At 48.1% G+C, this 16584-nt stretch overlaps 1 protein-coding gene across 2 annotated transcripts in view; it reads left to right on the top strand.

The window, feature by feature from the left end:
- Positions 1–16584, top strand: part of PLPPR1 (phospholipid phosphatase related 1) — a 235138-nt gene that overhangs the window by 184539 nt on the left and 34015 nt on the right. For both annotated transcript variants that reach the window (XM_075595309.1, XM_075595318.1), the window contains exons 4-5: positions 10330–10462; positions 14550–14800. In XM_075595309.1, the coding sequence (XP_075451424.1) occupies positions 10330–10462; positions 14550–14800 (384 nt within the window). The remainder of the gene's footprint in view (positions 1–10329; positions 10463–14549; positions 14801–16584) is intronic.

The following is a 16584-nucleotide window of genomic DNA, read 5'->3' as shown; positions in this document are numbered from 1 at the left end:
ATTGTTCCAGTTGGACACACATAAAGGAATATTATACAGTGATAAATGTCATATGTATTGCATCCATCTTCTTCAACCAATGTATCAATGTATATTTATTACAATGTCCAACAGTCTTTTCAGTTTGTTAAAATAAAGAATACTTATATGTAACGGTATTTCTGGCCCGGCCTGACCCACCCAATCTCACATTGGCCCCTGTGGTCTAACCGGACCCCATTACAGTGTGAATATGCCTGATGGTGCACCTGCTGGCTACAGGACTCCTGAGTCTCCCGCATGATGGTGTGTGGGGAGGACCCGTCAGACAGGCAGCTGAGGTAGTGTGCTGAGTCTCACCTAGTTCCAGTGCAGCTCCTCCACCTCACCAGGGTCCCTGCGTCCGCAAGGGGATGATCCTGGCGAGGAACTCCTCCGTGGTGCTCCTCTCTGTACACTCATTCCAGATAGATACACGAGAGGGTTTCTGGCTGAACTCATCTTTATTGACACGGCAGGGCAACTGCCCTCCACAAGGAGTATCTTCAGCCGCTCATCTCGCCAGTGCTCCCTTTTGATAGGTATATCACCTAGATCAGGGATTCACTATTCCCGCAGGAATCACTGTCCTGTGCCAGGTCCCTGGACACAGCCTCCCATGGAGTTACTATATCATAACTGACAGAACTCCTCCTCAACTGGACTTGAACTAGACAGCAACTCAGGTAGAACTTTCCAGCAACTCCACAGCAACCAACTAACTTTAGAACACAGTGCTGTGCCTTATGTAAGCTTCTGAGGCTGACACACCTCTGACATCACTAACCATGGAGTCAGAGCATGTGACCAGTCCCAGCCATACACAGAGCACCCCACCAGGGTGTGAGGGAAAACCTCCATGATTACTGCTGGCATGCCCACACTTACCAGGCCTTACTGCCAGCAGGAGAGATGACTGTAGGCATTTTACATGACCGCTACATTCTCCCCCTGGTGAATCCCATCGTCCTCGCTGGGACCTAAATTTGCATACCTCTTTCCAGGAAGCACTGCAACAGAAAACATAATTAACATCACACAAATTTCCTCATAATACAGTACACATGAATACAGTCATCCGCCAAGCCCGCCCCGACCAGCAGCCACGAACCCGCGTAATGTCTCAGTACCCCCTTAATAATAGTGATCTGGGTCAGGTTTCCTCACTTCCCGGTTACCCATATCCAGGACCGTAACATAATAATGCCTAGGTGATCCTCTCTCTGGCACATAGGTCACCCTATGTTTGTGAACATTTCTCCCTATGCTCCACACTCGCATCAGGGTGTCTATCCTTTCTTCCGCCTTCTTACCTACAATGTCACTCCCCCTATTGGCTAAATACAGCTCTATAGTTTCTTGGAGCCACGTTTCCCTATTGTCCTCAATTTCATCCATCAGGGGCTCCGGAACATAGGGATACTCCAACCCATGGGATTTTTTATATTTGACTATTATAGCCCTCTCCGCCCTACTGACCCTGGTCAGATCAGCATTACCTGCCCTCCCAGGTAACACCCATGATAGGGGCTCATCAGGATCGACTGGATCTGATAGTGTGTCGGGACCCATGGGCGCTATGTCTCTACGCTCCAGCTGGAACCACCTCTTCTGTAGTTCCCTGTCCCTCTGCTCGGGTGTAAACTCTCCCTCTTTCCACCAGAAATCTACCACGTCCTCCCGCCGGGTGAGGAACCGAGTACGGTCCATCCATGCGGAGTACCCCTCAAATAGTGGAGCCCACCACTGGGTCTCCTTAAAGGGATTAGGCCCTGGTTCCCGGTCGTCATCAAATGAAAATACCCCTGACGACCTTGTGGATCGCGAGTTGAACCACCTCGGGGACCCCGGAGCCTTTACTGCCGGTTGGGGTGCTGTATCCGCCACCCTCAATTCTCCCCCTCCCCGTAAATCGCCTTCCGTAGCTCCACTGAGCTGCCTCTCCCCAGTCCGTTTTTCCTCCCCCCCCAAAGGTATGTCCACAAGTTCCAAGCTGGGCGGTGAACCCGGTGACCGTGTGATAGGGGTAGGGACATTAGCTAGGGCATGGGGTTGGGTATAGGGGCATGGGACGGGACCCCACGGGGTTACGACCCGCTCCTGGCTGTCCGTAGACTGGTCCAAGGATGATGTCTCACCCTCCTCAGTCCTGAGATCGTCTCTCCATTTTCTGGGCAATACGAGCGGTCGGGGACCTTCCCCCAATCGCCGAAGCGTCGCTGCTTCCCCTTCCTGGGTTCCGCCGTCGCCACCGGAAGTGACGTCCTCCCCGGAACCGGAAGCGTCACCATCTCGCGTTGGACCCCCATGCGGGATCTCTTCTTCCACGACGACATCCGGTTGCTCCGCCGTCGCCACCGGAAGTGATGCCGTTCCTCCACGTGCGCGTTGGGCCTGGCGCGGCCCTTCCAGCGCTTCGCCGTCTGTTGTGACCAGGTAAGAGATAGGGCTTTTTGGCTTACCCGTCCGCAGGGGTGTAGGCGTCTCTCTCCCATCTCCGCCAGGTCCTGGGATGGCGGGACTCCGTCGGTCGGATCGCCGATCTGCGGGGGACGTCCGGTCACTCACCCCACGGGGCGTCGTTCTTCCCGTCTGTCTTTTCCGCTCCGTTTTTGCTACCGCCAGCTCACGAAGGTCCTCATCAGAGTAGTCCCCTCGCCCCGACCTAGGGGTCGCGGGGCGGGGTGAAAGTCTCTTTGCCCCTGTCGCGGGGTTTAATCCAGCCGCCTCAATGGCCAGTGACCCAGCCGACTTGACCGGCTCCAGTCCCCTGTCTCCGGGACTCGCGCGGTTGATCCACAGCGCGCCCGGGGACTCAGCAGAGCGCCGTGTCACATCCACCGGGGGGTCAGCAGGCTGTATTGGGACGAATGTGGGCATAGGCCACAGATACAAAGTCCCGCAATGAGGGCAACGTGCCATCGTATTCACAGTACCTCCGGGCAGCCCGCATTGTAGGCAGAGCCCGACCACCGTCTCAGTATTGGCCACCCTCACCACCAGCACCCCGCCGGGCACTGAGTAGGGCTGGGTGGAGACCATAGTGCCCACAGTGGAGGAGCAGGCCATTCTTTGTACAGGAGTCACTTCCTGTACAGGTCTCTCCTTCTCTGTGGTTCCTCGCAACTGACTGGTGGAAGTTGCTGGATCCGCCACTCCCTGCTTCGGCTCCTCCCTTCTCTGACAGAGTTGGAACCCGCCCCCAGGGGTTGCAATAATGGGCGGGTCCCACAGGGGAATATCATGCCCCTTAATTAAGGCCGCACCTCTCTCAGTCCTGGTGGGCGCGGTCTGCGTTTTCGTGCCAATTTCCTCCCCAGAGCTGGAGTCCTTTCCCGCGGCTAGTTCCCGCCTTCTCCTTGCAGCAGCTTTTTGCGCAAGGTACCCTTCTTTCTTGCAAATCACCTCCACGGCCGGAACTACTTTCTGTAGTGGCGCCGTCTGAATATCAGTCCCTGGGCCCAGTGGGTGCATCCCCACAGGCCATAATTGAAAGTCACTCCCCCTGGTAGAAATCAGGGGAGGGTCCCATAAACTCAACGGTTGACTCAGCACAGGGGCTGAATTAGTCACTGTCCATCCCGGCGCAGCCATAGCTTTCGCGCCATGCCCCCCATCAGGGCGGGGCTCTGCTGTTCGCGCCATTCCCGGCCAGCTCTGTGCAAGTCCTGCAGCAGCCATTTTTTCTGCGCCTGGCCCATGCGGTTTCCCTAGCAAGCCGGAACCGCCATTTTGGTTGGTTTTGGCGCCCAAAAAGTCCATTCGTTCGCTCTCCTCACGGGGTTCTCCCCCAATTATGACAATTTCCTCACACTCTTCAAGGGTGGCCCCTCGCTGTCCCAGGCAGGATTAAAAACGGGGCAGCCACGGCCTTTGCTCCGCTCCAGAGCAAACTCGTTAAGGACAATTCAGCGACAGTCTGCTCTTCAGTGGGTTGCACGCCACGGGTGCCCTCCCCATCAGCCTCTGTCCGCCATTTTACGTTCTCCGCGCCACGCGGATCCTCCACTCTCTCATAACAGTTGTCGTACATGAGGCTCCACTCTGCGGGGCAGCCACCACACCGGTACAATAAAGATTAGCTCAGATGCACCACCACATGTGTACCTTATCTAGGTGTGACCCAGTGTTGCACTACCTCAGGCTAGGCTCACTCTCTCAGTGTCTGCTGTGACTCCTTCCTCCCAGTCTGTGCTCCCTACGGTGAGTGTCTGGAATGGCTAGGTACTCTGGCTGGCTCTGCCATGCAGTACTTGGGGCGTCTACCTGTCTTGGTCAGCCTAGCGCAGACCCTCTCCAGGACTCCTGACCAAGTTAACAGGCTGTCCCTTCTGGCATCCTACCAACTAGCACTGCCTCAAGGTGACTCGGTCAGCTATAGCCCGCTCCAGACCCCTCACTCCCTTCAGGCCCCTAGGTTGTCCCTGCGAACTGACAATATCCCGTCAGCCCCCTGACTACCCCTAGGTCCGTCCCTACTCAGCACAAAGTGGCAGCAGACACTCTCCCTGTTTCCAAGTGACCTAGCTAAAAGCCTGTCCTGTTGACGGATCTGATCTCAGCAGCTCGCCTCCAAATGTAACGGTATTTCTGGCCCGGCCTGACCCACCCAATCTCACATTGGCCCCTGTGGTCTAACCGGACCCCATTACAGTGTGAATATGCCTGATGGTGCACCTGCTGGCTACAGGACTCCTGAGTCTCCCGCATGATGGTGTGTGGGGAGGACCCGTCAGACAGGCAGCTGAGGTAGTGTGCTGAGTCTCACCTAGTTCCAGTGCAGCGCCTCCACCTCACCAGGGTCCCTGCGTCCGCAAGGGGATGATCCTGGCGAGGAACTCCTCCGTGGTGCTCCTCTCTGTACACTCATTCCAGATAGATACACGAGAGGGTTTCTGGCTGAACTCATCTTTATTGACACGGCAGGGCAACTGCCCTCCACAAGGAGTATCTTCAGCCGCTCATCTCGCCAGTGCTCCCTTTTGATAGGTATATCACCTAGATCAGGGATTCACTATTCCCGCAGGAATCACTGTCCTGTGCCAGGTCCCTGGACACAGCCTCCCATGGAGTTACTATATCATAACTGACAGAACTCCTCCTCAACTGGACTTGAACTAGACAGCAACTCAGGTAGAACTTTCCAGCAACTCCACAGCAACCAACTAACTTTAGAACACAGTGCTGTGCCTTATGTAAGCTTCTGAGGCTGACACACCTCTGACATCACTAACCATGGAGTCAGAGCATGTGACCAGTCCCAGCCATACACAGAGCACCCCACCAGGGTGTGAGGGAAAACCTCCATGATTACTGCTGGCATGCCCACACTTACCAGGCCTTACTGCCAGCAGGAGAGATGACTGTAGGCATTTTACATGACCGCTACATTCTCCCCCTGGTGAATCCCATCGTCCTCGCTGGGACCTAAATTTGCATACCTCTTTCCAGGAAGCACTGCAACAGAAAACATAATTAACATCACACAAATTTCCTCATAATACAGTACACATGAATACAGTCATCCGCCAAGCCCGCCCCGACCAGCAGCCACGAACCCGCGTAATGTCTCAGTACCCCCTTAATAATAGTGATCTGGGTCAGGTTTCCTCACTTCCCGGTTACCCATATCCAGGACCGTAACATAATAATGCCTAGGTGATCCTCTCTCTGGCACATAGGTCACCCTATGTTTGTGAACATTTCTCCCTATGCTCCACACTCGCATCAGGGTGTCTATCCTTTCTTCCGCCTTCTTACCTACAATGTCACTCCCCCTATTGGCTAAATACAGCTCTATAGTTTCTTGGAGCCACGTTTCCCTATTGTCCTCAATTTCATCCATCAGGGGCTCCGGAACATAGGGATACTCCAACCCATGGGATTTTTTATATTTGACTATTATAGCCCTCTCCGCCCTACTGACCCTGGTCAGATCAGCATTACCTGCCCTCCCAGGTAACACCCATGATAGGGGCTCATCAGGATCGACTGGATCTGATAGTGTGTCGGGACCCATGGGCGCTATGTCTCTACGCTCCAGCTGGAACCACCTCTTCTGTAGTTCCCTGTCCCTCTGCTCGGGTGTAAACTCTCCCTCTTTCCACCAGAAATCTACCACGTCCTCCCGCCGGATGAGGAACCGAGTACGGTCCATCCATGCGGAGTACCCCTCAAATAGTGGAGCCCACCACTGGGTCTCCTTAAAGGGATTAGGCCCTGGTTCCCGGTCGTCATCAAATGAAAATACCCCTGACGACCTTGTGGATCGCGAGTTGAACCACCTCGAGGACCCCGGAGCCTTTACTGCCGGTTGGGGTGCTGTATCCGCCACCCTCAATTCTCCCCCTCCCCGTAAATCGCCTTCCGTAGCTCCACTGAGCTGCCTCTCCCCAGTCCGTTTTTCCTCCCCCCCCAAAGGTATGTCCACAAGTTCCAAGCTGGGCGGTGAACCCGGTGACCGTGTGATAGGGGTAGGGACATTAGCTAGGGCATGGGGTTGGGTATAGGGGCATGGGACGGGACCCCACGGGGTTACGACCCGCTCCTGGCTGTCCGTAGACTGGTCCAAGGATGATGTCTCACCCTCCTCAGTCCTGAGATCGTCTCTCCATTTTCTGGGCAATACGAGCGGTCGGGGACCTTCCCCCAATCGCCGAAGCGTCGCTGCTTCCCCTTCCTGGGTTCCGCCGTCGCCACCGGAAGTGACGTCCTCCCCGGAACCGGAAGCGTCGCCATCTCGCGTTGGACCCCCATGCGGGATCTCTTCTTCCACGACGACATCCGGTTGCTCCGCCGTCGCCACCGGAAGTGATGCCGTTCCTCCACGTGCGCGTTGGGCCTGGCGCGGCCCTTCCAGCGCTTCGCCGTCTGTTGTGACCAGGTAAGAGATAGGGCTTTTTGGCTTACCCGTCCGCAGGGGTGTAGGCGTCTCTCTCCCATCTCCGCCAGGTCCTGGGATGGCGGGACTCCGTCGGTCGGATCGCCGATCTGCGGGGGACGTCCGGTCACTCACCCCACGGGGCGTCGTTCTTCCCGTCTGTCTTTTCCGCTCCGTTTTTGCTACCGCCAGCTCACGAAGGTCCTCATCAGAGTAGTCCCCTCGCCCCGACCTAGGGGTCGCGGGGCGGGGTGAAAGTCTCTTTGCCCCTGTCGCGGGGTTTAATCCAGCCGCCTCAATGGCCAGTGACCCAGCCGACTTGACCGGCTCCAGTCCCCTGTCTCCGGGACTCGCGCGGTTGATCCACAGCGCGCCCGGGGACTCAGCAGAGCGCCGTGTCACATCCACCGGGGGGTGAGCAGGCTGTATTGGGACGAATGTGGGCATAGGCCACAGATACAAAGTCCCGCAATGAGGGCAACGTGCCATCGTATTCACAGTACCTCCGGGCAGCCCGCATTGTAGGCAGAGCCCGACCACCGTCTCAGTATTGGCCACCCTCACCACCAGCACCCCGCCGGGCACTGAGTAGGGCTGGGTGGAGACCATAGTGCCCACAGTGGAGGAGCAGGCCATTCTTTGTACAGGAGTCACTTCCTGTACAGGTCTCTCCTTCTCTGTGGTTCCTCGCAACTGACTGGTGGAAGTTGCTGGATCCGCCACTCCCTGCTTCGGCTCCTCCCTTCTCTGACAGAGTTGGAACCCGCCCCCAGGGGTTGCAATAATGGGCGGGTCCCACAGGGGAATATCATGCCCCTTAATTAAGGCCGCACCTCTCTCAGTCCTGGTGGGCGCGGTCTGCGTTTTCGCGCCAATTTCCTCCCCAGAGCTGGAGTCCTTTCCCGCGGCTAGTTCCCGCCTTCTCCTTGCAGCAGCTTTTTGCGCAAGGTACCCTTCTTTCTTGCAAATCACCTCCACGGCCGGAACTACTTTCTGTAGTGGCGCCGTCTGAATATCAGTCCCTGGGCCCAGTGGGTGCATCCCCACAGGCCATAATTGAAAGTCACTCCCCCTGGTAGAAATCAGGGGAGGGTCCCATAAACTCAACGGTTGACTCAGCACAGGGGCTGAATTAGTCACTGTCCATCCCGGCGCAGCCATAGCTTTCGCGCCATGCCCCCCATCAGGGCGGGGCTCTGCTGTTCGCGCCATTCCCGGCCAGCTCTGTGCAAGTCCTGCAGCAGCCATTTTTTCTGCGCCTGGCCCATGCGGTTTCCCTAGCAAGCGGGAACCGCCATTTTGGTTGGTTTTGGCGCCCAAAAAGTCCATTCGTTCGCTCTCCTCACGGGGTTCTCCCCCAATTATGACAATTTCCTCACACTCTTCAAGGGTGGCCCCTCGCTGTCCCAGGCAGGATAAAAACGGGGCAGCCACGGCCTTTGCTCCGCTCCAGAGCAAACTCGTTAAGGACAATTCAGCGACAGTCTGCTCTTCAGTGGGTTGCACGCCACGGGTGCCCTCCCCATCAGCCTCTGTCCGCCATTTTACGTTCTCCGCGCCACGCGGATCCTCCACTCTCTCATAACAGTTGTCGTACATGAGGCTCCACTCTGCGGGGCAGCCACCACACCGGTACAATAAAGATTAGCTCAGATGCACCACCACATGTGTACCTTATCTAGGTGTGACCCAGTGTTGCACTACCTCAGGCTAGGCTCACTCTCTCAGTGTCTGCTGTGACTCCTTCCTCCCAGTCTGTGCTCCCTACGGTGAGTGTCTGGAATGGCTAGGTACTCTGGCTGGCTCTGCCATGCAGTACTTGGGGCGTCTACCTGTCTTGGTCAGCCTAGCGCAGACCCTCTCCAGGACTCCAGACCAAGTTAACAGGCTGTCCCTTCTGGCATCCTACCAACTAGCACTGCCTCAAGGTGACTCGGTCAGCTATAGCCCGCTCCAGACCCCTCACTCCCTTCAGGCCCCTAGGTTGTCCCTGCGAACTGACAATATCCCGTCAGCCCCCTGACTACCCCTAGGTCCGTCCCTACTCAGCACAAAGTGGCAGCAGACACTCTCCCTGTTTCCAAGTGACCTAGCTAAAAGCCTGTCCTGTTGACGGATCTGATCTCAGCAGCTCGCCTCCAAATGTAACGGTATTTCTGGCCCGGCCTGACCCACCCAATCTCACATTGGCCCCTGTGGTCTAACCGGACCCCATTACAGTGTGAATATGCCTGATGGTGCACCTGCTGGCTACAGGACTCCTGAGTCTCCCGCATGATGGTGTGTGGGGAGGACCCGTCAGACAGGCAGCTGAGGTAGTGTGCTGAGTCTCACCTAGTTCCAGTGCAGCGCCTCCACCTCACCAGGGTCCCTGCGTCCGCAAGGGGATGATCCTGGCGAGGAACTCCTCCGTGGTGCTCCTCTCTGTACACTCATTCCAGATAGATACACGAGAGGGTTTCTGGCTGAACTCATCTTTATTGACACGGCAGGGCAACTGCCCTCCACAAGGAGTATCTTCAGCCGCTCATCTCGCCAGTGCTCCCTTTTGATAGGTATATCACCTAGATCAGGGATTCACTATTCCCGCAGGAATCACTGTCCTGTGCCAGGTCCCTGGACACAGCCTCCCATGGAGTTACTATATCATAACTGACAGAACTCCTCCTCAACTGGACTTGAACTAGACAGCAACTCAGGTAGAACTTTCCAGCAACTCCACAGCAACCAACTAACTTTAGAACACAGTGCTGTGCCTTATGTAAGCTTCTGAGGCTGGCACACCTCTGACATCACTAACCATGGAGTCAGAGCATGTGACCAGTCCCAGCCATACACAGAGCACCCCACCAGGGTGTGAGGGAAAACCTCCATGATTACTGCTGGCATACCCACACTTACCAGGCCTTACTGCCAGCAGGAGAGATGACTGTAGGCATTTTACATGACCGCAACATATAAAATAATTTTCTTAATCAAACAAAAATATTATGATTGTTTTTGCTGTAGCACTGTTGTAAAGAGTAAAGGACAGTAATCACATATAAAAAGCAGGTGATGGTGATAGATTGGTAGCAAATACTGTTGGTGGCACGTGTTTATTTTATAACATGTTAGAAGGTTATTCCTTCCCTCCTGGCTCTGGCATATGTTTTTTTCTCTTCCATAGCTTTATAATTGTCTGAAATGAATTGTCCATTGTCATTTTAAAATAAAAAGGCTTCCGAGGAAGTAAAACACAATTTCCGGTGTAATGATAATGACAAAGGAGTTTTATCAAGAAGATATTTATTTTGATTTTGTATTTATGGAAACAATCAATGTAGTTCATGTTTAATGTACATTTAGGGCAGCCACCACAGTAATATGACACATAATATTCTGAATGTTATATTCCATGGTGTTCATTCATTGTTATTTTTTTTTTTCAGATCTTCATTGGTGAGATTACTACTTATTTCATAAAGTCTAGCAGAGAGAGTCTGATTATTCAAGAAAAAATGATTTTGACAGGGGAGTGCTGTTACCTGAATCCATTAATTCGAAGAATCATACGGTTTATAGGTAAGAATCAGTTAATCAAAGACATACAGTAGAGGCAACGTTTATTCTAACATTTGCCGTATACTAGCCGGGTTACATTCTGGGTATGTGCTGGGTATGTGCTGGGTATGTTCTGGGCTAGTTTGAGGCACGTTTAAGGCATTTCTGCATTGACTAACGACCCATAGGATTAACACAGCAGGGATCCCTGGCAGTCCAATTCAGTTTGAATGGGACTGCCAGGGACCCCCGCTGTTAACCTGATAGGCCATTAATCAATGCAGAAATGCTGGGGCTAGTTTAAGGAAAGTTTAAGGCATGTATTCAGAATGTACCTGGGTGTTTCCTGGGTTTTTTGGGGAATTGCCACTGGTTTTTGTTAGAATAAGAGTTGCCTCTACTGTATAACTCACTTTAATCTTGCATCTAGAATAAATAAAATGTTTCCACTGAACATACACAACTACTTCTACTTCTAACTACTTCTAATACATCTATAATCATCTATAATCATACATAATTCTAAGCAGCACATTTCATGTTCAATTATTCACTAAGCTCAATGGATTTGTAAAACCTAAATTAAAATAAACATACAGTACATTCTCATAGATTGCTTACATTCAATTATTTGCTACTATCACTGTCAAAAATATGCAGTACCGTACACAAATATACTGCTTATCAATAATTACAATTATTTAAATATCTTAATACCTTTCTTTTTTAATACAGAAAATATAGAAATGTTAGTGCTACTCATATACCGTTTTAAAAGAACACATTTACTTTTTCCCTCTTTCTGAAATCTGGAGGCTATGGAATCAAAATGTTTTTTTTTAATACCATACAGAATGTGAGTTATTTGTTATTCTGAAAAACAAAAAAGGACAAAAGCAAACATTTCTTATTAAAAAACATTAGGTGCATTAAAAACCACAATAGTACCCAATTTTCACTAACATCAGAGGTACAGTAAGAACAATCTTTTTTGCAAAAGGATGGACATCAGTATGAACTCCATTCTTTGTTTTATTTATTAACACTGAACTTTGTTTTATTTAAACTCATAGCCCTCAGTACATATTATTATTTTGAGCTTCAAGTCATTTCAAGGTTACAATAAACCAAATAAATATCCTTTGGAGGTATGCTAGTAGTAGATAGTGGTGTACTGCTAGCCATCAGCTGGTTTAGCTCACCCTGCTAGAGCTGCGGCGTAGAAAAGCACTGGCTTTTCTCCCCCTCTCTCCTATCTCTCTCTCTCCCCTCTATCTTCCCTTCTTTCTCTCAAAGGTGCATTTTAAAGTTTTTATCTTGAGAATTATTGCACTTTAATCTTAAAAACGGCACTTATGCTGATTTACTCTGTGGATACAAATACAAAACCTGCAGGCAGCCAACTTTTTAAAGATCCAAAATCCAAAAGCTTTATATAAACTTTGCTCACATGATGTGTCAATTTGATATTTAAATTATTAATATTTAAGTGCTCTACAAATTCATTTAAATAAATCCTATTACCTTCCCAAAGGAATAATACCCCATCTATATAGCAGCTAGTTTATTGAAAGATGTTCAAAAGGAGGAAGGAAACACTTTGTTGCCCACTTAAACCATGGGGTAATATTAGGTGCAATTAAGTGTAGTGTGCAATTATACGGATCAACAAAAAACGTTTACGTCACCATCAGGAAGGAAAATAAGGTGGCAAAAAATTAAGCGCAGAGTATATTGGGTTGTGTAATAAAGGGAATAAGTGAAGTGACCTAAATAAAGCATAAATATGTGATACAACAAACCAGTGAGTTTGTGTGATAAGCAATTGTATAATAAATATAACCCTGTCTGGGAAACACTGCTCTTGAGACATAGAATGTTTCCTGAAATTTGAATAGAACGATAGAACATAGAATCCAGAGTGCAGAAATCTCAGGGTAAATATGTGGAAGAAAGAAAGAAAGAAATATACTGCAATATGCAAGGCACTGGGCAAATGTACATTAGATGGGAAAAGGGCACACTAACATGCTGCTAGATATAATCAGGCATTTTTGGATATCAATCCAAGGAGTAGATAGGTAGAGATTCTGTAGTGCTGTTTGCCAGGGTGTGCAGTCAGGTGAGTCTCAGCATTAGTTTACGAGACATTGCAGTCATAGTGTAAGACTGACTTTATGTAGAAATATATAAACATAACAGGTGGAAATGCACTCACACTTTCCACAAGTAAAGAGAACTTGTAGACCTCACAGGGCCAAAAAGAACAATGGCGTGGAGCTAGGTTGGTTAGTTATCCCTGAAAGAGATCAGTTTCTTTTCCTTGTTCATTTTAGGTGAAATGAGAGGCTGGTCATATAGCTTCTCATTATGGCCTTGTGTGCCCCCCTGTTTGTTGATAGGCTTACCTATAGCTATATATACGATTCCAGGAATTTAGTGAGATGAGAGAAGTATAACAAGTGCCGTTATTCCCGAGTCGGTATAATAATTGGCGATTAAAATATAATAATATATTATTTAATAATGATAACATTACTTTAATAATATAATTAATGGCGTAATTGAGTCATGCAACACCAGACCTCCATGCTGCAGGAAGTTTCCGCTCTGTAACACAGCCCAATACAGAAGGTATTACCTCTGCTGCTTACATAACTATTGTTATTACTGTATATTTGTCTCACTGTTACTATATAAATAGGGGTGATATGCTCCAGCACTTGTATCTTTTAAATCTTCTTACATTAGCTTGTTGCGTTGCTAATTCTACTGGAATAATAAACATACGGTATGTATGGTTATTACTTTTAAACACATTGTAAGTGCCCTATGTTTGGAAGATTTCTATATCTCTTCTTTAGAGATATTTTCCTAATTTTTCAGTCTTTAAAACGCCAAGTTAGAAAATATTTTCAAAAATTCTGTATGTCAGGAGATATGTTTTTTTTTGCTCTCTCTAAATTGTTCTCCCTATAAAAAAAAAGGTGGGGTGTTATAAAAGAGGTTCACACAACCCTAGTGATTTTGGCATGAAGTGAAGAAAAAAAAACTGGAAACTTTCCAATACAAAATGTATTACTTACAGTACAGTAACTCCAAATTAACTTCCTGAGCTGCATACTGATTGACATCGGGAAATATACATGCAAACTGACTTTGGTGGTCATGTATAAAAATGTCCTAGCTGCAAAATTCAGGGGGAAAAGTTAATAAAAAATTCTATACCAGATTTATTTAAAAAAAAAAAAACCTTTCCATTGGTTTAAATTGTTTATCCTTGTTAAGTCTGGTCCGTTTTTTCTGCCCCACTTTGGAAGACAGGAGTATTTGATAAACAGATCCCATAGACACAGGGTGAAAGGCGTTTACTCCAGTATGGCCTTGATAATGTGACAAGATAAGTTTTTACTGTATATTCTGACAATTCCTTTCCCTTTTTCTGAGCATGTGACAAGTTCATTTAAATAACTTTGAAATGTCCTTGAACTTTCATTGTCCCTGTGCAAGTATTGATGGCTGGCAAATTGCCACAAACAGAATAGAGTATGTGGGAATCCCTTTGAGTACCATGCTATGTGCTTTACTGTCAACTCCAGCATATAACCACAAATTAATTAAATATTCTTGCTCGTGGGGAAGTGTTGATCAATTTAGAAATGTAATTATTGGTTACACAATGTTGTAGATATCACTGTCACTTTCCATATAATCTGCTGTTAAGATGTGACAATGTTTAATTAATGCTTTACCAACTTCTATGTATAGCAATATATCAAAGGAGCTACCAATGAAATTAACTCTGTGTACAGTAATTGGGGAATGTTTCGTAGTTTGACACAGAAAAAACACGAGTATCTCTGCTAAGCAAGAAAATAAATTGAATAAGTTCTAACTACAGTATGATTTTTTTCTTTTGATGTCATTTTTTTATTTTAAACAAAGGGATTTTTTTTTAAAATGCACAATAATCTGAAAATCTGTCATAATTACAAAGAAGTGTCTATAACTGTTATTAGTCATTCAAGTGTATTTAAATCAGGTTATGGGGGGGAAAGCACCCACCTTACAGTACATATTACATTTTTAATTAATGTATTTTTTGCAGGAGTTTTTGCATTTGGACTCTTTGCGACAGACATTTTTGTTAATGCTGGCCAGGTAGTGACAGGTAACTTGACTCCTTTCTTCTTGACGGTGTGCAAACCAAATTACACTGCAGCTGATTGCCATGCTCATCATCAGTTTATCAACAATGGAAACATATGCACTGGTGACCCAGAAGTAATTGAGATGGCCAGAAGGTCTTTTCCATCTAAACATGCTGCTCTAAGTATTTATTCAGCGTTATATGCAACGGTAAGTGATGTGTATCATTAATTACTTTTTCAAATGTGTGGCTTCCACGAAACAATTAGAATGCTTCTAACATCATCTTTTTAGTTGTTTAATGGCTTTCTTCATGCTGCTAGTCAGTCAGCAGGATTAAGTGAATTAATTGGTAATTACTCTTGTAACTTCAATTTAAGAAGATACATTTGTAAAAAAATTCTAATTTTGACTATCACAAGTTATATAAACAGAGCTATCAAGGGTGTTTACTCTGCAGCATAACACTGACCGTGAAATACGGTATGTGTGAGACCAATTCTCACCTCTTGAGCAAAAGTATCTGTCTGGGATGAGGTTTAACGTCGGTGGCAGGGTCTGTGACATTGTGGGTGGCATTAAAATATTTTGGGGTCGGGATCTGTACATCGAAGGTGGGTTTACAACATATGGGAAAAAAAGGAAGCAGCACTAACCACTGTGACATGTTCTTTGAAAATATATAATATATATGTAACAACCCTACTCCTCCCCCCCCCTACTCCTCCCCCCCCCCCCCCGGCAGCAGATAGGGTGTACATGTGGGAACCGGGTTCAACCCAGCTCCCGATGGGATTAGAGTGTTAGCTCCTCGGCTAGTTACCTGGGATCTCAGGGTTCTGTCTGGCAGGTGCAGGCCTGGACTTTAATGGAGGATTGTTGGTGGTTGTGAGCACAGGACAAGAAATAAGGTGCCAGGATCTATTGCAACTCAAAGGTGTTTTATTGACAGGCACATCAGTCTCACGGCTCCAGCTTAGTCACGAGCACTCTGGGTATCAATTATTATCACATAGAACACAATACCTCATTTGACAGGTTCCCTGTATAATGCTTTCTTTAGGGAAATTAGTGAGGGGGCTACATATACAAGGGTATAAATATACATATAGTTTACTCAAATTCCCACTGCTACAGTCGAAGAAGGGAGTTCCACATCCCTCAAGAAACAATTTGCAGAAAAAGAAATGTTCTCCAGCGCGTTGACTCAGGCAATGATTCCAATCATGTGAGATAAAGAAAGAAAAACAGGAAAACACAGTGGTATATTATCGATATTAGCAAACCCAGTGTTCACTAGTTTTACACGTTAAACACTTAGATGGTGTCTCAAATACATCTGAGTTAATACTCCAGATCATCCAGTAAACGGCAATATCTTAAAAAGTAGAGGAAAAGGAACATGGCATAATTAAGTTTAATAAACAATAAAACTGGTAATAAAAACAGGTGGTACTCACAAACGGCTAATTCACATGAGCATTGTGAATAGCTATCCAGCAGAGTCAAATTCAGCCAGACTAAGCCCTTCCAAGCCTTCTCCTTAGATGGTATGTCTTCCCTTGAGACGTTACTTCTGCACGGCCCCCATCTTGGCTGTACACAAGCCAGGGGTGCAACAGAGACAGTCACACCTAGAAGAGAGGAGGAGAAAGAGGTTTAGGAATGGAGTCCACGCAGATTACATACCATCTAAGGAGAAGGCATGGAAGTCCTGAGTCTGACTGAATTTGACTGTGCTGGAAAGCTACTGTATTCACAATGCTCATGTGAATTAGCCGTTTATGAGTACCACCTGTTTTTTTTACCAGTTTTATTGTTTATTAAACTTTATTATGCCATGTTCCTTTTCCTATACTTTATAAGATATTGCCGTTTACTGGATGATCTAGAGCAGCGGTGCGCAAACTGGGGTGCGCGAGGCTGCCGGCGGGGGAGGCACGCGATTTAGAGAAACCCCGCGTGCTTCCCAAAGGCACTTAAATTAAGTGCCG

The sequence above is a fragment of the Ascaphus truei genome, chromosome 1 (assembly GCF_040206685.1).
Source record: "Ascaphus truei isolate aAscTru1 chromosome 1, aAscTru1.hap1, whole genome shotgun sequence".
NCBI classification, from domain to species: domain Eukaryota; kingdom Metazoa; phylum Chordata; class Amphibia; order Anura; family Ascaphidae; genus Ascaphus; species Ascaphus truei.
The sequence above is the reverse complement of the archived record's forward strand: the minus strand, read 5'-3'. Positions and strand labels throughout refer to the sequence as shown.